Source organism: Rhamphochromis sp. 'chilingali', assembly GCF_963969265.1.
Source record: "Rhamphochromis sp. 'chilingali' genome assembly, chromosome: 3".
Taxonomy (NCBI): domain Eukaryota; kingdom Metazoa; phylum Chordata; class Actinopteri; order Cichliformes; family Cichlidae; genus Rhamphochromis; species Rhamphochromis sp. 'chilingali'.
Window position 1 is genome coordinate 6,526,110 of NC_137931.1, and position 20,660 is coordinate 6,546,769.

Sequence of the window (20,660 nt, forward strand, 5' to 3'; positions counted from 1 at the left end):
GTGTGAGTGTGTTGTCTGAGTTTGTCGTGTAGTTAAATCAAGTTTATTGTGTTAAATGAAGCCAGACCCCAACTGTTGATGCGTCTGAGCCTCTCTGCTCTGCCTCTGGTTCAGGAAGTGTTAACCGGTCCAGCTCCCTCAAGCACACAATGATGTTAAAGACTAATTGACGCACACTTTAAATAAGTCCTAATTAGAGCACGGCTGGTAATAATTGGGCAGGCGGTCTGAGCACTAATTAGAAGCCCCTAGTGTGTGTCTGTGTGTCTCTCTGTGTGTGTGTGTGTTACTATGTGGATGAATGATCTCTACAGGGGGGCTGATAAAGCCCATACTTTCAAGAAGCAGCCAGAGCGAGAGTGAGCGAGTGGGCGAGAGAGGTAGATGGAGTAAAGAGAATGGAGGGGTGGGTGAAGGGGGGGCAAACCTCCATGCCACTTCGCTCTTTTGTGATGGCGTATGGTCTGCGGGTGGCCCGCTCTGCATGGGAAGACTACAGCTGAGGGCAGGTGTGTGTGTGTGTGTGTGTGTGTGTGTGTGTGTGTGTGTGTGTGTGTGTGTGTGTGTGTGTGTGTGTGTGTGTGTGTGAGAGAGAGAGAGAGAGCGAGAAATGAACTTACTCCTAACAAGCTAACAAGACTAATTGATTCTGTAGCCTCTCTTTATCCATCCCCATCTTCCCCTCACTCACTCCCGCTCTTTTTTTTTCTTCATCTTCTCCCCTCAGCCTCTAATTGTTTGTGCTGAGAGGCGTCTCGAAAACGGCAATAATAGATTTCCCACCTGCTGCAGGGACACATTAGTAGCACACTCAAACGACTTGTTTGCCTGTCTCGGTCTCTCCCTGCTGTTGTTTGCTCATTGTTTACTGCTCCTCCTTTCAGCCGCTGACCCAGGTGTACTGATATCCTCTGGTTCTCGGCCAGGAGGCATACTGAAAATACATCCAGTGCATCACTGTTAGATTTTTATCTCTATGTCATCACATTTCATTAGTCACACTTAAAAAGCAGAGGTTGAATGCAGCCTATGAAGGCCCGATGTGATTATTAAATCCCATATGTAATATGACCCTCAGTAGGATTGGGTGGTCTGGTGCATGTATGGCACTTTTCTAGTATAACTGTGGACTCTTTTTTTTAACTTCAAGCCTCATTCACTCACATTCATACAAGCACTTTTGTCTATATCTAAGCGCTTTGTCTAACTTGAGGTGACCGACCCCAGAAGATTAGACCGTCAAGATCATCAAGAACACACGTGCAAAGTATTTTCAGCTTGCAGTGCTGTGTTACACTAAATACTGATTTATGCAAGATATATGCTCACATTAACTACGTTTTCATGGAGCCTTAAAAAAAAACACCCAACTAAAGATGTACAAAAAGTCTGTCTGTCAAAAGCACAGACTTAAGACTTTATGATGTCAGTAAGTGCAGGTATCCCTGATATAGGGAAGCATACACAAAAGCCCCACCAATCTGCTATTCAAACCTTTTGTTTATGAGGGGAAGCCTATCAGAAGAAAGTTGGCTGTCTGGCTACACTAAAACAGGCAGATGGTGCATGAGATGAAACTGAATCATACACTGCAAATCCAGCATGTCCAAATTAACACTGTCAGATTTGATTTCAACACTATTAAAGTGTCTATATGGGTCCACACCAGAGAGTGTTAATTTAACTCCTTTTGGAGAGTTGGTAAGTTAACTCTGATTTAGTGTTAAACACCAAATCTGTCTGGAGTTGATAATTTAACACTTACTAATGCTAACTAGGTGTTAAGAGTTTATATATTAACTCTCAAAGAGTATTTTAGTTCTGAACTTCTAGAAATTTCTTTTGGAAATAAACATTTACTAAAAAGACGCAATGGTTTTTGAAAAACATTTATTCTGAACTGTGCACCACAATTTCAAAACATTTGCTGAAAGATGTAACAGTGTACATATTCTCACTTTCATTAGAATTTTGTTTATCAAAAGGTCTGACATAGGTGAGCTGGTAAATGCAAATAACAGCATTCTCATCACTTATTTCTTCAATACAATATGCATGTCCTTCATTCATCACTTTGTGGAACTTCAACGCACTTCTGCTCTCCCCCATATTCCATCTTCACAAGCATATCCTGTGTGGAGATTGAATAAAAATTAGTTGACACTAATTAATGGCACAAATAATCCAGTAATCAATTGCAGCACAGTAAAAAAAAAAAAAAAGGAATCCTTTTTGAGCCATTACTTGTGTAAAGTATTTTCCCAAAAGACAAGGACACAGGCAACAGGTAATACTGAACTAAATGTAAAACCTCAACCTTTTTCATTTTTACCTAAACCGTGTGCACAAAACTCTGGAGGGATCTAAATGCTAACGTAGAACCCAGTCAGGACGTCAGCTACTGCTGTTTGCTCGTTTTTTTATGGGAGATCATTTTCAGGCTTCAAGTAGCACCATTACACCAACATTTCACATTCTAGACATTGTTTTAGGTGTATTTGACCAAAAATTTGACTGAAAATTCACATGCAAGCTTTTTGTCAAGGCTGTGGTATTTGCCCGCAAACAATACCTTTCAGCTAGCTAAAACAGAATATTATGCTATCAGCGAGCAACATGGCTAATGCCTTTCACACAGCTTTGTCTCAACTCCAAAGAGCCACAGAAGTAAAAGCTCATAATAATAATTGAAACAATCTTTGAAAAAATGACTTACCAAGCATGGCAAACAACTCAAATATGTAGAGCAAAATGTTCTGAAACGGCTTCACTTCAGCTTCAATTGGAGCCTATGGTGCTGGGGGCGGAGTCTGTGAATTTACTCTATTGGTGTCATAGCCCCTGTAGGAGTTCAGAGTTAAGAGGTCAAGAGTTAATGTTTCCATTGTAACACCTCCAGATTTGACACAGAAACACTCATTTTTAACACTCGATTTTAACTACTATCATTTTACACCTCAGAGTTACATTAAAAGAATGTGACTCTACTTAGAGTAAATTTAACTACTTTTGCAAGAAGACTACTAACACCAAAACATTTAACACTTTTGAATTTGCTGTGTAGAAAGCTAGCTTAGCATGATTCCAAGGATAGAAATTAGGAGCTAGAAATGAACATAATGGTTCCCATTTAGGTTCACCAGCTTGCTGAGGCCTTACTGTGTACTTCCCCTCCAGACAAAAGATAAATAAATTCAAGAAACACAATCATATGCATACGACCCTGATTAAATATATTGTGCAGGGTTACACAGCTGTTTAAGGACTGGCTTAATTTTGTGTAGCTCACAAAATGATTAGATTCACTAGAGAAAGTCATAAGATCATATCCGGTGTCCTGTCTCCCTCCCCTGACCCCTCATTGGTTGTGGCTGATGGCTGCTCCACCCTGACCCTGGTTCTGCCTGAGGTTTCTTCCTGTCAAAAGGAATGCATCGTGTGTGATGTTTCCCATTCTAACTTTAGTTTAACATGTTAAGAAATAGTAAAGCAATTATTAAAGATGGGGTTATGTTAATATCTGTGCCAGATTTTATGATAGTCCACAGAGCAACTGTTGAGACAGTTAACTCAAACCTATGAAGGTCAGTCTCAGAGTAAAGCTGCAGAAAAGTAGGACTCATCAATCATCTGAGATGTCGAGCAGGGACTGAGGCAGCGGGACCATCGAAGGGAACTAGTTTAAACTTTAAAATAGTTTGAACTTTGATCACAGTGGGTAGGTGATGCACAACATCAAAAGTAGCCCTGCTTGAAAGCTCCACTGTGATTTTGCTGATCAAACCTTGGAACTGAAAGAAGTGTCCTCCTGGCCTGAGACCCAGCAGGATTCATAATTCAGACAGATTTATAATTGAAAATTACTTCAAATACTAATTAATGGCACAGCAGAGCCAATCTAGAATTGGCTGTCTGGTTTGAACATGCCAGCTGTAGAGTTGTTGGTCTCTAATAGGTGTTTAATTAAATATCCAGTGGATTAGAGGAATTATGGGCAATTGTCCCTTAACGACCTTTAACAAGGTCTTGATTAGTGTCTTCAGCCATATCCTGTGGCTAAAATGATCCTTCAATTAGTGATGGAAAGCTCATGAAGAGAGCACGTCACATGATGGACAGCAAGAATGGGATTTTAAAGCCATCACTTTAAAATGAGAGAAAGAAAAGAAAGTTTAGATGGACAGTGATGGATGCGTGTGTTGAAGCGCTGCATTTGAGGATTGTGGCTGCTTTTTGTTGTTTGGTTTCCTCAGGTAGTCTGTAGGTGAGCTAAAAATACATATTAAAAAAAAAAAAAAAGACCGATCAAACACACCCACGCAGATTAATGGTCCCACTACATCAAGCTACATTCAGAAAGGTTAAAAAAAAAACTCAAAAGCTGTTGTTTTTTATAATCTGCTCCAATATGTCAGTGATATTCTTAATGCCTGAGAGCCAGTTTTATATTTAAAAAAACATGTTTTTATTTGGCCATGTAATTTTTGAAGTGTGCTCCGCAAAGGGAGGCCTCTCGCCTTTTGTTAGGAAATGTGGAATGGACACGGGGGACAAATTGTGAAACAGTTTCAATTTGGATATTTTTCAGGACAATAGGTTTTTTTGTCCACATGCCACCTGTGTAAGTCACGTGTTTGTTAGTCTATAAACAACTTAAAACCAGTTGTTCAAAAGACTGCTTTTCATTGATTCTGGCGGGTTGTATTTCCAAAATTTCTCAGGCACATTGTGAGAAATAAATGGCAGAATGTGAGACCTGCTGAAAAACGGGTTCACGATTTTTAGTAAGAATTTTTAGCTCTGGTGTTGTGGATTTCTTATGTTATTATGAAAAAAAAACAACTTCAACAGCCAAGATCTGTCAGAGAAAAGATCAGCCAAGATCAATAACCCAGAACCGCACAGTTATTACAGTTTTTTCTGAATGCTTAAACCCTAACTGGGATTCTTATAGTACAATTTCTAAAACTATTAGTACTTATAGCAAAACCATTCACTGAGTTTGCAAAACTAAAAGCACAAACACTGCTTTGCACTTAGTTTGCCATTTTGTAACACACACTTTGCAAACCTGTAGCTACAATCCACTGCACAGCACTCTTTTTGCAGAACTGTAAACACAACGCACTGCTTTACACTCAATTCCCAAATGATCAACGCATTTCTAGCAAAACTATACACATTTACGGCCATTATTTACACTATTTTGCCAACTGTCTGGCACACTGTCACATGTGAAAACTTTTTTAGATAATTAGTTCACTTTGCAATCAGCCTAAGCACTATAATACAGGTAAGCTCTGTGTGTGGAGTACAATGGAGGGAGCAGGAAGAGTGAGAAGTAGAAGAGGCCGAGCAAGAGGACGTGGAGGTGAAGTAGTAGGATGAAGAGGACGACAAGGACAAGGAGGAACAAGAGGAGCAAGAGGAGAATGAGGAGGGGGGAGAGGAAGGGTAAGAAGAGTATGTCTATGAAGGTTCTCAGTCATCCAGGTCATCGTAGTCAAAGGAGCTTGCAAAGAAAAGCGTCTGGACTTCTTTACAGTTTTTCTCGATTGCTAAAACACATTTCTTGAAACTACGCCTCATATCCTCACAACTGTAAACACAAATCCATAACATCTCACTCAATTTCCCAAACATCCTATTTCCAGGTCAAAATGAAGCTCTACACCCAAAACTATTCACTCCTGCTGAAAAACCAAACTTTGCCCTCAGACATCAAACACAAGCCCTCAAAAACACACACACCACAACAGAGTTTTGCACACTGGTACAATTAATTCAAAACAATAGTTCCAAAACAAATAGGTTGCTTATGGTTCTCCCCTTCAAAACCCTTGTCACATGATAAACACAAAAGACACAACCAATGTATGTACAGTGGCACATTGTCATTCATGTACTATACAGTACAACACACACCAGAAACATTATCCCACCTCAGCATCTTGTCTTTGGTCTGGGTCAGGCCAGAGAATCTCATCCACATCACAGGCTATATTGGCCCCAGCCAGGCAGCGGGGGTAAAATCCTCTTGCATGCCTGATCCACCCCTGGCATGCATCTACTGATATGTCTAGGCAGGCCTCTTCCATGGCCTGAAGGAGGTGAACACGGACATAAGGTTCTCGGTCATACACTTTCCACCGCCATGCCGAAAATAACTCCTCTATCGGGTTTAGAAAGGGAGAGTATGCAGGCAGAAAGATATTAGAAAACCTTGGGTTATTGGTAAACCAGTCACGAACCAGAGCAGCGCGATGGAAGCTGACGTTATCCCACACAACAACGTAGTGAGGCTGCTCTGGCTGTGCTGGTTCCCTGTAGTCCAGCTGGAACATATGTTGTCTTAAACCATCAAGAAAAGCAAGGAGAAGCATAGTGTTATAGGGTCCTAGTACGGCATGGCGGTGGAGTACCCCTCGTTGGCTGATGGCTGCGCACATAGTGACATTCCCCCCACGCTGACCAGGGACATTTACAATAGCCCGATGGCCAATTATGTTCCTCCCCCTTTTCCTTCTTTTGGTCAGGTTAAAACCTGCCTCATCCACAAAGATTATTTCATGGGGAACAGGCCGTCCTTCAATCTCAAAGATTCTCTGCAAAACACATAACACAGTAGAGTCAATCGGTACCCTGAACCACAGTTCAAGAGTGCTGAAATGGCAGCATAAACTGCCATGCTGTGATGGTACACAATACTTTATACAGTATCAAAACTCATACCTGAACATATTCCACACGTTGGTTTTTCACTCTGTCAGAGTTTCGTTCGAAAGGGACTCGGTATGCCTGTTTCATCCGGAATTGATTCTTTCGGAGGATGCGGTCAATTGTGGAGAGGCTGATGGCATTTATGCCTCGAAAAAGATGATCATCCTCAATCACTCTCCTTTGAATCTCTTGCAGGCGGATTACATTATTTGCAATTACCATGTTTACAAGTTCCCTCTCTTGCTCCTCCAACAAAAGCCTTAACCTGCCTCCACCAGGTGGTCGTCTCTGTGTCCTACAAAAATAGAAGCACTCATTACTGTAACTGTCACACATTCATTTTACAGGCAAATAATGGAAACATACTGAAACTCAAGACACATAAGTTCAGTAACTTAAACGTTACTGTACAAAGCAGTCTTACTGCAAGTACACCTACCTGTTTTCCTCCCTGAAGGTTCTGATGATGGAGACAACAGTGAAGCGACTCAAATTCGGTTGTACTCGTTGCCCAGCCTCCCTCATAGTCATCCCATGGACAAGGACATGGTCAACTAAAGTGGCTCGAATTTCATCCGAGACTGACTGTCTTCTTGCCTTTGCTCTTCCCCTTCCTTGTCGCCGTCGTTCTCCACCTCCACCTCCTTCACCACGTCCTCCTCCTCCTCCACCTCTCCCTCCTCCTCCACCACCTTCCTGTTGTCCTAGACCACCTCCTCCTCCTCTTCCACTACGTCCTCCTCTTTCACCATGTCCTCTTCCTCCACCACGTCCTCCTCCTTCACCACGTCCTCCTCCTCCTCCACCACCTTCCTGTTGTCCTAGACCACCTCCTCCTCCTCTTCCACCACGTCCTCCTCTTTCACCACGTCCTCCTCTTTCACCATGTCCTCTTCCTCCACCACGTCCTCCTCCTTCAACACGTCCTCTTTCTCCACCACGTCCTCTTCCTTTGCATCTCTTTGGATCCATTGTTTCAAACCTGAATGAGCTGACTTTGGCCCTTTTATCTATCCATCGCAGGTTCTGATTGGTGTGTGCTAAATTTTGACTCCTAGTGTTTCCACCTGGTTAATTGTGTGCTAATTGAGCTCAAGCTATGCTGACTTACAGTTTTTTCTGATTGCTTAAGCACATGTTATGTAACTATTGGCTAATTTAGCAAAACTCTACACACAAATAAAACAACCTGTCACCCAATTATCCAAACATTTTAGTTCTCTTGCAAAAGCAAACACAGCTAGATTAACTCTTCACACCTTTGTAAAAATGGTGTTTCCGTATCAAACAGTACACACAAGCCATCATCTACTAAGCACACAATGCGCCAACTGCACACCGATGGTATGAATACAAAACACATCTGGCGTTTGCTTTCCCTGTGCACAAGGTAGGCTATGTCAGTTTGAGCTCATACTTCTGTCATAGATCCATAAGCATGGAGGGATCCAAACTTCAAGTACTGGTGTTTAGTCAAACACATCAAAACAAACACAAGTGTTTATTTCCAAGTATAGGATTATTTGCAATCGCCATAATGACTATATGGGTTACGTGGTCTGCAGTGAACATGCTTCCTCTGCCCCCTCCTCGTCTTCCTCTTGCTCCTCCTTGTCCTTGTCGTCCTCTTCATCCTACTTCTTCACCTCCACGTCCTCTTCCTCGGCCTCCTCTACTTCTCACTCTTTCTGCTCCCACCATTGTACTCCGCACACACAGCTTACCTGTATTATAGTGCTTAGGCTGATTGCAAAGTGAACGAATTATCTAAGAAAGTTTTCACATGTGAAAGTGTGCCAGACAGTTGGCAAATTAGTGTTAATGATAGCCATACATGTGTATACTTTTGCTAGGAGTGTGTTGGAAATTTGGAAATTGAGTGTTGTGCAGTGAATTGTGCCTACAGTCTTGCAAAGTGTGTGTTACAAAATTGCAAACTGAGTGCAAAGCAGTTTTTGTGCTTTTAGTTTTGCACACTCAGTGAGTGGTTTTGCTATAAGTCTGACTAGTTTTAGAAATTGTGCTACAGGAATCACAGTTAGTGTTTAGGCATTCGGTAAAAACTGTAAGTTAACATTATTGCATGCTAGTGCTTTCTAAATGACTACATGGTGTAAGCACTGTAAAATGTAGGGATTTGTGTGTAGAGTTTTGCAGTAACAGTTCACCAAATTTGAGTCATGTGTCAAAGCAGGGAATAGTGTTTATAGTTCAGGGAAATGGGTGAGCTTTTTGAACAATAGCGTTACGGTTTTGAAATTTTAGTTTAGAGGCCTGGTTATAGTGTTTAGGCAATCGAGAAAAACTGTAATATGATGGCTTGTGTTAACTGTTGGATACGAAAATACCATTTTTACAAAGGTGTGGAGAGTTAAGCAAGGGTTATTCGCTTTTACAAGGAAACTACAATGTTTTGCTGATTGGATGAAGGGTTTTCTTATTTGTGTGTAGAGTTTTGCAAAAATAGCCAATAGTTACAAAAAATGTGCTTAAGCCATCAGAAAAAACTGTAATCATTAATTAGTTATGACCAGTTTGTGAATGACAGGAATCATGATAACTATATTCTCGACATTTTTTAGGTATGATTTAAGGCATAGAAAGTTCAGATCTGTCATGTACTGTCCGCATTCAGCAGAAGTTTGTGCTGCTTTTTAGTATTTAAAACATCACTACAGCTAGATACACAACCTCTTTCCAGATCACGTTGTTACATTTAAAAATAAAAGCGCTACCTCTCAAACACTCGCTATAGTTCCCAGCCTCTTGTACAGAAAACTGAAGCCAGTGTGGAAAAAAGTATTTTTGGCCTCTATAGCTAAAATGTTTCCTGTCTGCATTAAAAAGGTATCATCTTTCTGAAACTTACTTTTTTGCATAGTGTTAAAGCTCAAAGCTCAGGTGTGACTGGCAGGTGCCAGCACAGAACAATGCAGCTGACAGCTAGGCCTCACCTCTGCCAGCTGGATCACCGGTGTGGACGTGTTGATTGTGTTTGTGCTGCTAAGGCACTAATATTCTTTCTTGCTGCAAGTTACAGCCCACCCAGGAAATCCGTGCTCCTTTTTCAAGCAGGGGCATGTGTCTGTGCATTGCACCCACAAAGTTAGCGCTAACTCTTGAGTCTTAGATGATAACGGAGCCCTTCAACCTATATCATTAAAAAAACAATGACGAGGCTTCAAAATGCCAGATGATGTCCATCTTAAATATACAGTCTGTTTCCATGCATAACCTCTAATGCAATGCAGTATTAAAAGTATTATACACACAACTGTGAGTGCTGTTGTTCTCGTTAATATAATTCATAGGCTGACTTTTTTTTTTTACCACACATCACAAAGGAGTACAAAGGCCTCTGTAAATTTCACTACACCCAAAGAAAATAGCCTTTGGGGGCTTTAACAGAGACCAGCATATCTGAAGCTGTGATGTACTTGAATGCACTGACACATGTTGCATGCACACGTGTGTGTTTGTGTCCATATTTCATGACACTGATACTGACAGGAAGATTTCCCTAGCCTCTGCAGCCTTGGCAGACATATGATTGCTGTAGATCTTCCATCATACACTTGCACGTGCGCGCACACACACCCACACACACACACTCATACACACACTGGCTGGATGGAGATAGGAAGGTGGCTGACATTTTTGGTTCCTCGGGTGAGGACATGGCCTTTTCTACTCATTTCTCTTGGCCAATCACCCAGACTGAAAGGGGAAAGAAAGATAAGGCCTTTTGTTTGGCCTGACAATGTCCTACTGATACTGCCATGGGAGACCATTCAGTGTGTGAGACAGTGTGTGCGCGTGGGTGTGTGTGTTGGGTCTATCCCACCCTTTTAAGACAGGAAACCCCTCTGAGAAGACATTATTACAGGAGAGCATTTGCCATCAGAGCCACCTTCTTTTAAGTCTAACACGCCATCACAGACATACAGTTATATGGTTTAAATGCCACAGATTTTGTCTTACAGCTGCTCTGTCTCTAAGAATTTGTGCTCTTGTGCAACAATCAGCCCTACAATATGGACTGAATAATCAGCACAAGGGCCACATGCATCTTAGCATTAGAAATAGTACAGTTCTGGAAAAAGCATGTACAGTAAATGCCCAGTGAATTGGGACTGGACCTGATATGTAAATGTGCCTGTCTCTAAAACACTTGGCCAACTCTGTTGTTTAAATGTGCTATTGGCTATAAATAAGCATGACAGTCAACAAGAAAGGTTCATACATTTTTCATAGTGCATGTTTGAGGTATATTTTTTCCATTTAAAAAAAGAATTAATGCAACACAATTCAGTGGGCTATATACTAAACTTGAGAATAGAAACAAATTATTAATCGAATACCACCAGTGTTATCGGTCTGGTTGATATTTGGATTGATTGACTGATTTAAAAAGCTTGACACAAGTTACAACATCCCAGGTAGGCATCCTAATTTTATTATTTTATTATATTGTGTTGGCTGATAAAAAGCGAAAAGGTTGGGTTAGTTTAGTTATTGTTAAAGTGTGAAGCAGTCTAAAATTGCAGGGGAAACACAGCCCATGTGGCTTCTTGGCTTATGTTTGACTTCTGTTGTGTCACTGTGTATTATGCTGTGTCTTTACTTTGCACTGTAATGCTGCTGCTGGCATCTTGTGGCAACTGATTCACACTTAGCTGTAGTGTCATCAGTGACAGTGGCTTATTAGAAGAGAAGGGAAAACTCCCTTCATTTGAGTTGCAGTAATAAATGCCTGGAAGATGCAATCAGCGACAGAATATGGTTTAGTTTTTGTTTTTGTCACAAATGTGATTATCACGACTTTCCTTAAAATATGGTGATATAATGTTGAGGCTCTATCAGCCACCACTGATAACCGCTAAAGCAGAATGTACGTGAAACTGAGTTGTCCAAACGCAGCCACGAGCCTTTTCCATCTCGTACCAGCATGCATGAATGCACTGTTCACTGCTGAACAGTGACAGCAGCTCGGTGGTGACAGCACTGTATGATGTGTGAACAATGTTGTTCTGATCTGAATGATTTCCCTGCAGTCACAAATGCTTTATATTTCTGACATTCGGACTCAGCGCGTACAAGGTATCATGTGAGCAGCAGGCATATGGACAGCTAACAGTTTTGGCTCAATACCCCGACTACCAGACTACTACTTCACATCCTTGAGACGCCATGCTGGCCTGATGTCGTCCCATATCATTAGGCAGCTAGATCTTACACTGTTACCAGTAAATGGTGTTAAGATAGTGTCAGGTGGGAAGGGGGAGTGCACTCATTTAAGGATATTGCTCCCAGAAAAAGGGGCAGCAACCAAATGCAGGAGGATTGATAATTTTGTCAAATTGCCGGCAGCACTTTGAGGTCTTACCGTCAGCTGTCGAACATCTTAAAGAAGATTCTGGTATAATATATGAAACCATCTTCATAATGTATCAAAATTGAATGGCTGGAATACCACTTAAGGTAGTGGTGGTGTAATTGGTACTCAAAAATCTTAATAGTATCATATATCTTGGGCTGGGCTTTTAAAAGGATCTATTGTGTGATCCTGCCTTGATCTCTCCCTCGCTTCCTCGCTCACATACACACTCATGGGATAATGCATTCAAGCCATCATTTCATCTTGGAATTCCCAAGCGTATCGGGACACCACATGCTATAATGATCCTCTGTAAATGGCTTGGTTGGACCGCTAACTTGTGTAAATAGTGCAGGGAGATACTAATGTACTATCTTGTAATAGGGGGGAAATTACCTGCCTATTACAGCTAGACCCTCCGAGAGGGGAGGAAAGGGGGAGGAAGGAGCTGAAAAAATGATGAATGATGGGAAAGAGAAAAAGAGAGGATGATGACACTGATGAAAAAGATGAAACGGAAGCTGAGAAGCAATTGAATGCGTATAGGTCTCCGTTCTGTGTGTGAGGAAACTTTTTAACAGTAAGAAAAATCAAAATAAAGCAGCTGATTGGTCAAAACCAAACAGATTATAAAACAACACCGGGCCCCATCTCCCATACTTTCTCTTCTTTATACTTAGGAATTTTTGTCCACAAGAAATTGAGATTTTGAAAATGTGGCTGATTTATCCAAATAAAGCTTTTTAAAGCAAGCATCCAAGGTCAGAACACCACAGTCCTTCTGTTACTTACCGGTGGCACTGATGTCGCTGCTGTGTTTAAAACATGATGTTATTTCTCCCTGAAGAAATGTTAAAATCTAATATTTGCTTGTGGGCAGATTGCTTTTGGCTGAAAATTAAGGTTCAAGCACAGGTTGTGCTGTGCTTTTTTACTTTTGACTTGCAACAGACCTTCTCGATCAATTTAAATGAAAATGAAAAGGGGAAAAAAGTAGCATTTATAAAGACACTTAATTATAAAAAAGATTGTAGCTGCATTGTTGAACCTCATAATCCAGATTATCATGAACAATCAATACAAAACAAGTGTGGGACAGAGACAGCCAAACAACTGCAGGAAATGGAAATTTCCAACACTAATTATGCAGTAGTATTTGTTACAGCTCCAGAAAATCTCAAAAGCCACCTTCAAAAGACTAGAAATCTGCACCCACCATAATTGGGTACGTAGAAAAGATTTACAAGGTACAATAAAAGAAAAATCTGCAACTCAGCCCATTGCTTTGCTTTGATATAGTACATTATCTTTTATGCCCCATTATGTACCTTTTCTTTCTGATCAACAGCAAATCTGCAACTTCCCCATCTGCCTCAACTTTACACAGACAGCAAACATCAACTTCAGTGTCAAACCCAACAGATTACAAAACAATCACTGAGGATCATCACTGATGATGGAAGCAGGGTCTGACTATAGTCCAAACACCAGGCCATATGGCAAATTGGGCGACGTCGTGTAAGATGTCTTTAGCCTCTGCGTCATTTTCGGCAAAGATGGCGCTGTGATCTGCGAACATCAATTTAGTTGCAGATTGGTCTTCAGTGAAACAGACGGTGGCCATTGGTCAAAAGCCGGCTTGGTCTTCTCCGCTTGACTGCTTATGATGCTTTTTTAGGTGCGACTGAATGATTTTCATAAAGACCTTACCAGCAATGGAAAGAAGGCTAATTCCACGATAGTTCTTGCATTCGCGGGTGTTGCCTTTCTTCTGAAGTGGGATGAGAGAATAGTCTCTCGTCTGTTCTCCAGATCTATTGAATTAGTCCATGAAGTCGAGAAAGGAAGATGTTTCCTCCAGTTTTGATTGCCTCTGCAATGAATTTGTCCTGCCCGGGTGATATCCCATTCTCTAGCGCATGGACTGCATGTTTGACTTCTTCAGTTGTTGGTCTGGCATCTGACATCGGTGCATGTCATGCGTCAACCACTGTTGTTACCATGATATTACTAGGGTATTATATGGTTATGACCTTTCAGGTGCCCTTGATAGGTCAAATGCACTGGAACCTAAGAAAATGTCAGCAAATAGAAAAATGCTGTAAAAGCACACAAAACAATCTTTTTGAGGAGACAATAACCTGAAGGAACAGCTGTGGAAGTGACAAGCTAACAGTAAACAGCTAACAGCAAACATGTATCTACAGCATTATATGACTTATGTGCAGTGTAGGGACTAACACCTTATTAAGTAACGCGTTACAGTAACTACGTTATTATTGTGGTAACGAACACGGTAACGCTAACTTAATCATTACTGGGATTTAGATAGGGTCGTTATTCATTACTTCTTGTGGTGGCTATCGCGGAGCTTCCACAGATTCAGTAACATTAGCAAGTGGTGGAGGCCAACAGGTGGATGAGGGAAAGGGGAGGCAGGAGGAGAAGAGACCCGAGGCGGCCGCTTGTCCGAGTGTCAGGTGTACTGAAGTTATGACCTGCAGTCTATCTGGGTCAGATATGAACCAAGTTAAGGTGGAGTTTATTTTCGTTATGCTGACTTTTTCGTACTGGGTACTAGCTAGCATGACGGAGTTTCTATACAGCTGGGTGGTGCTATGATGTTACTGATGTTGAACTTTATTTTGTTCATAAGGTTAATTATTAGAGTTGCCAACCGTCCCCTAAAAAACGGAATCGTCTGATATTCAGAGAAAATATTACGCGTTTCGTATTGAGGTGAAAAGGAATGCAGTTTGTCCCGTACTTCAGCTACAATGAAAAAGACACACAGCTGCAGTTATTCTGTCATTACGCTGCACATCTGCCTTTATGATTTTTCCTATAATGGTGGGCCGGTCTCTAGTCAAAACGCCCGGGCCGATTTCTTGTCCCAGTTCAGCCCTGTATGCAGCTCATCTGTAGTCAGTTGTTACCTACATCTTCCTATTCGGAAGGCAGAATTTCCAAGTTCTGAGTACAATCGAAGCACTGCGACTGCAGTTTTCGTGTTGGATGTAAAAAGCGCACATGACGCTGTGACGTAGGCTAGAATCATGGCGGCGGTCAACGACGGTCCAGGCGTGGGATTTCTCTCGTGGAAATATGCGCATTATTTTTTCCTTTCTATTGGTACGTGGCACAGTGCACTTGTGGCAAGTAAGCAAGCTAGAAGACTGGCAATCTGGCTGGGTATCCAGTTACGGAAGCAACACATTAACAAGAGAATTCTGAGTAAAACCAAAGTTACTTTCCCTAGTCACTAGTTACTTTTAAAGTAATGAGTAACTTGAAGTAACTGAGTTACTTTTGATAGAAGTAACTAGTAATGTAACTAAGTTACTGATTTAAAGTAACTCACCCAACACTGCTTATGTGATAGAAAAACACATTACCTCACATCTTTTTCTCCCTCAGAACACTGACAAATGCCTCAGTGCAATCCTCCACATCTTTAGGTTTCAGTCACTTTCACAGCTGTCTGCTCGCATTATTATGTCCCTAAAAAACACTTCCATTGTGTTTTAATCAACTTCTGTTGTGTTTTAATCAACTTCTTTTGTGTTTTGTGTATTTTTGCATCACTGTTCTACTTGTTTGTGGTTGCGGTGTATTTGACCTTTGAGGAACAGAACTTTCATGAAGCAATCTAAAAATGCCAAGTATGCTTACAGCTCCACCCAAAGGTACTACATATATGGAGAAATCTTTATCATTAAAGCCCACAAAGTCAGCATCTGTTAAAAAACAAACACTTTTAGCTCTAATGGTGCTTTCTCTCATTTTAGATGTATTAAATTATGCACTACTATAAAACAAGCCTTGGTCTTTATGCTTTACTTTTAGCTTTTGGGTGTTTAAAGTCCAGCTCTAAGGGAGGATCTATTGACTCAGAGTATTGGTCGAAAAAATATTTGCAAATGTTAGCTCCTGTAGAGGGTCTATAAGTGTTAATTAAACAGCTGTAAAGAGCCATTCATGATGTTTTGGTTAATTTGGGTCTCATTCTCGAAACAACATGCCATGCCTAATGAATCTCCTTTTCTAATCTGGATTTTGTTTGCTGACAAAAATCCAGTCTTTATAATGCCAGCACTATGTTTTGTCATGCGTGTTTACAGAAATTAATTGAAAACCTTTGGAGAGTTGGTTGTAATGCGCACTAATTTCCTTCAGCTATTGGTGAAGGATAAATTGGCAAACACTCGCATAATGTGTTCATGTGAATAGACAGTTTAGATCGCTGTTTGTTAACAATATTTGTTTGCTTAGTTATTGTATTCATGGAGACAAATATGAGGCATGTCTTTTTATGCTGCTTCATTTCTTGTTAGTTGTTTGCTATTATGATAACAAGGATCCATTTGATGTCAGCAGGCCTTTTATCTTCAAATGAGCCATTTAAATGTCATTACTGTAGGGCTGCCTCTGTGGTGTGTGTGTGTGTGTTACATTTTTTACAAGGCCCATTCATGTCTTGTCATTTTTCCTACAATGCGAAATTACTAGCATTCACTCTCTGCTGCTGCAACAGTAACAATATTCACTTTTAAAAAATTTTTTTTCATTGTGACATAAATTCAAGCTTTTGTCCATTTTACTCTCCTCAGTTGTTTACTATATAAGCAATGGGCCATAGCATAATGACGCAGGAAATTAGAATCATTATTCACTAATCCAATAGCTTCCTTTTGAGATTTTTAGAGTTGGACATAATCTGTTTTTGAGTTTCCCTTTCATCTTTTCAAAACAGTGGAAAGCTAATAGAATTTTTTAGTAGATTATTCTGGTTATTATCTTTCCACCAGAGCTGGTCTAACAGTCAGTGAGTAGTCATGCTAAAAACTGTTTATGTTATTATGTTGTTTGCAGGACTTTGGTAGGTGGGGGAACCCTAAGACTGGGTGTAGCGGCGAGCATGGGAAAAAGAATTACTCTGAAATAAGTCAGGACAAACTGTGTTGTGAGCTTCAGCATATTTTTCTTCATGTAGTGACTGTGATCAGGTGACGTGTGCTGCTGCTTCACATTCACCGCTCCAGGCACGTGCAGAGGGGGGGGCTAGAGGGGCTTGAGCACCCGCCCCTTTCCTGATGGATGCCCAAAGTGCCCTTTTGTTGAGGCAACTTTTTTTTTTAAAAAATTTTTATTTATTTTTTTTAATGTGTGTGTGCGTGTGGAGTCCTGTCTGTGCCCTTCAACAATAATATTTAACTATTAATCACAGTTTTGCTAAATAAAAGGATCTGGCTTGCATCAGTCACATGATCACATTTAACCAATGATCGCCCTCGACGGCAGAACGCGCTGGTTACGAGCCGGGAACGAGCTCACAAAGAGCACGCGCATTTTTTGCGGTCCGGAGCTGTAGGAGAAACACAAGTTAACTCAGAGACACAGACTGATGCGACAAAACCAGTAAGTAGGTGTACAGCGTACACTGTAGTGTGTAGCACCCAGGAGTATTGGCTTATTACGTACACGTTGGAAAGTTGTCTTGTTGCAACTGACGAACTGAAACAAACGAGCGTGCTGTGTGTGCAACAGCGCGACAAACATTACCTGTCCTTTTATTAACTGCACAAGTAGTCATAGCTGCTGGCTACCTGTGTAAGGCTGTCATGGGTCTGTAGCTCTGTCACCCTTTTAGGGAACATATTTAGTTTTAAAGTATTTAGAACATATTTAGTTTTAAAGTAAGTTTCCGGGCTTTTCCTGCCTTTCTGGAGGGATTATATTTCACTAAAAAACGATCTAATATGCATGTCCACATAATTATGCATTATTATAATTATAATATATTAAAAAACATGCTGTATTTTAAAGAACATACATTAAGAAGTAGATTATATTCGATTTATATTTTAAATAAGACAAAATTTGGATTTTACAGCAGTAAAATTATTGTATCTCTGCAGTTTAAAAATGTAATAAGCTTTGCCCCTGCACAGAGTGGATAGTGAAACAAATGGAATCATCATAAATACATTATTTCATATTTATTACTTCCCCCTCCTCATTGCTTTATTATTGTAGCTCTAGTAATAAATAATTATGTAAGGATTCTGGATCAGCACCGTGATGCCCATAGTATATACAGTATTCTGAAGAAGGTCTAAAATGTCACTGTGTTCAATGTGCCCCTTTTTAACTTTGAGCACCCGCCCCTTTAAACCTCTCTGCACGGCCCTGCACCGCTCTTTGTGGATTTATCCAACTGAAATATAAACAGATGTTTCATGAGCTATATGCCTGATTTCCAACCCCCACACAGAACAAAGCTAATATAAAAAGTAGAATTCTGTGAGTAAATCAACATCATTACTACAAATATCAGTTGATGTCTGCTACCCTACCAGTCCAACACAGTGCATCACTGTCTTCTTCTTCACAGTACTAAACAGCCTGCATTAAACTGTCTAATATGTTCATACAACCTTAGAATAATACAAACTTAATGTACTTCAGTTTTGTTTGCAAGATGTTTAATAAAATTTATTTAGCAAACCATCATGTACAGCTCAAATATCTGACTCAAAATGCATTTAGGACATTATATATAAGTGCTAGAACGTTAATCTGGAACACTTAAATTCCTGGTTGTTTGGCTGTTATTTACATTTTTAAGTTATACTTTTCCTATTACTTGTATTTGCAGAGAAAACCTACCGGTTATTCATGTTGGTTCAGCTCAGATACATTTTACAACAAGAACAACAGCTGCTGCATTTTTCCAACCATCTAATGACACATTTATTACTAAATTACTCCACAGTGAAGCCGATAATTTACAAATACTAGAAATATGGGCAAGTAACATGTAACCTTAATGCCTGATTAAAAGCTACTTAGTTAGCTAGCAACTAGCTGTTAGCTAATTGCTCTCAAAGTAGTTTGGTAGCAAGCAATTAATGGCATATCGTGCTAGCAGGTAATTAATGTCCATTATGATAAGATGTGTTCAGTGTTTTAAACTCATAGTGGAATACATTCACAAGAATAACATTTCACAAGAATAAAATTTAACAGAGGAGTTATACTGCAGTTCAAAACTGCATTAGAGTACTTGAGTAAATGTATTTATTTAGTTACTTCCACACTGCATGATTACTGATGAGCTCAGGGCACCTGACAGTGCTCACTACTTCACTGGCTTCATGTCTTGCAGTGCTCTAACCTTCACAGAAAGATTGCCGTCTCTCTCTTTGCTGGAGCGGCAGACAAGCTATAGGGCAGCCCTCCCAGTGCACTACTGGTAATTTAGGAAATCCTTACTGGCAGGTTGAAATGACAAGGCCACTGTCTTTGCGTCTGTGCTCTGTAATTTGCTTGTTTTCCACTTTGCCATAGAGCTGACGCACTGCAGGAGCAGGCAAGCCAAAGAGCGTTTTTCTCTCTTTTTCTCTCTCCTACTATCTCGTTCCCTTGCTCACTCGCCCATTTGCTCGGTTTATGCTCTCTTCTATTGTTGTCATTGTGTTATTCAGCTCAGCTCTGCGGCCTCCCGAGTTAAAAAGAAAAACACAGGCCAAAAACACCACAGAAATCAGAGCCTAATGTCTCACAGTGACGAAAAAAGACTGAATGATTGAAAACGCAGCACTCTGTCGGTTTTCCGAGTTTAAAATATGAATGCTGCCTGTACGGTATGTAAAGAATTGAGGATGATTCAACTGACTGTTCATCATTTATCCTCCTTTGATTGTAATCTAAATTAAAAGGTGCCAAAATATCAACATCTAGCTTCATTTTCCCATTTTGTGTAATTGTAAAAGATTTCTAAAAATAGCCTGTTTTGTCAACAGAACACCCATATAGGAGAACACGTTTTAATTTTTTTTTTTTTGTGTGTGTATGCCCCCAAAGTGATATGACTATAGTTTGATAGAGTAGTCTGTTACAGTTAGTTTTCCTAAACTGAATATAAAATCCAGTTCTTACATGAATATAGTGAATATGTAGAAAATGTTTCATACCCTAAAGCTGCAACTCTAACTGAAATCTCTATTAGTAGTAGTGTAGTAGTATATAGATGTGGATTATTTGTTTTGCAACTTTATACAGTACAGAGCCCTAATAGTGCCCAAAATAGATTTTAAACAAAAAAAAAACCCTTATAGTAAACACTTACAGCTTTAAGGAACCATATTGTACATTTTTATGGTATAATACTGTATTTTTCTTTTGATAAATGCAAAGACTAATATAAATGTAAAAGTTCAAATTTAGAAGTGTTTAGAAGTGTACGCCACCGTTTTTTCTTTATACTTTGAATCTTTTACATGTTTGATGTGGTTTCCAGGATTTGCACAGCTCGGATTTTTGAAAGTCTGGCTAGCATGTGTTAAAATGTCAAATACAGCAGCATATCAGTAACCTTGGCGTGATTAGGGCAATTGTCACAATGCTGCTGATAGTTCACAAAAGAGAAGAATCCGAATCCAAAGTGTAGTTATGTTAAGCAGTGATACTGCTCATGGAGATTGCAGTAGGAAAGGCAGTCAAACAGCTGACAGTATCACACTGGAAGCCTCATATTCTCTATGGCATTGTACAGTACTTT

At 40.2% G+C, this 20,660-nt stretch overlaps 2 protein-coding genes across 3 annotated transcripts in view; one reads left to right on the plus strand and one right to left on the minus strand.

Annotated features, from left to right (window-relative positions):
• The window catches only part of LOC308393994 (uncharacterized protein), a 110,596-nt gene that overhangs the window by 56,931 nt on the left and 33,005 nt on the right, over window positions 1-20,660 (plus strand). The gene's annotated exons all lie outside the window — the stretch shown is intronic.
• LOC308394135 (uncharacterized protein) lies at window positions 5,556-7,306 on the minus strand. The gene is made up of 3 exons (XM_080878308.1): window positions 7,160-7,306; window positions 6,733-7,015; window positions 5,556-6,605 (listed from the first exon to the last, which is right to left on the minus strand). Exons 1-3 carry the CDS (start codon window positions 7,249-7,251, stop codon window positions 5,934-5,936), a joined length of 1,047 nt encoding a protein of 348 aa, XP_080734434.1. The 5' UTR covers window positions 7,252-7,306; the 3' UTR covers window positions 5,556-5,933.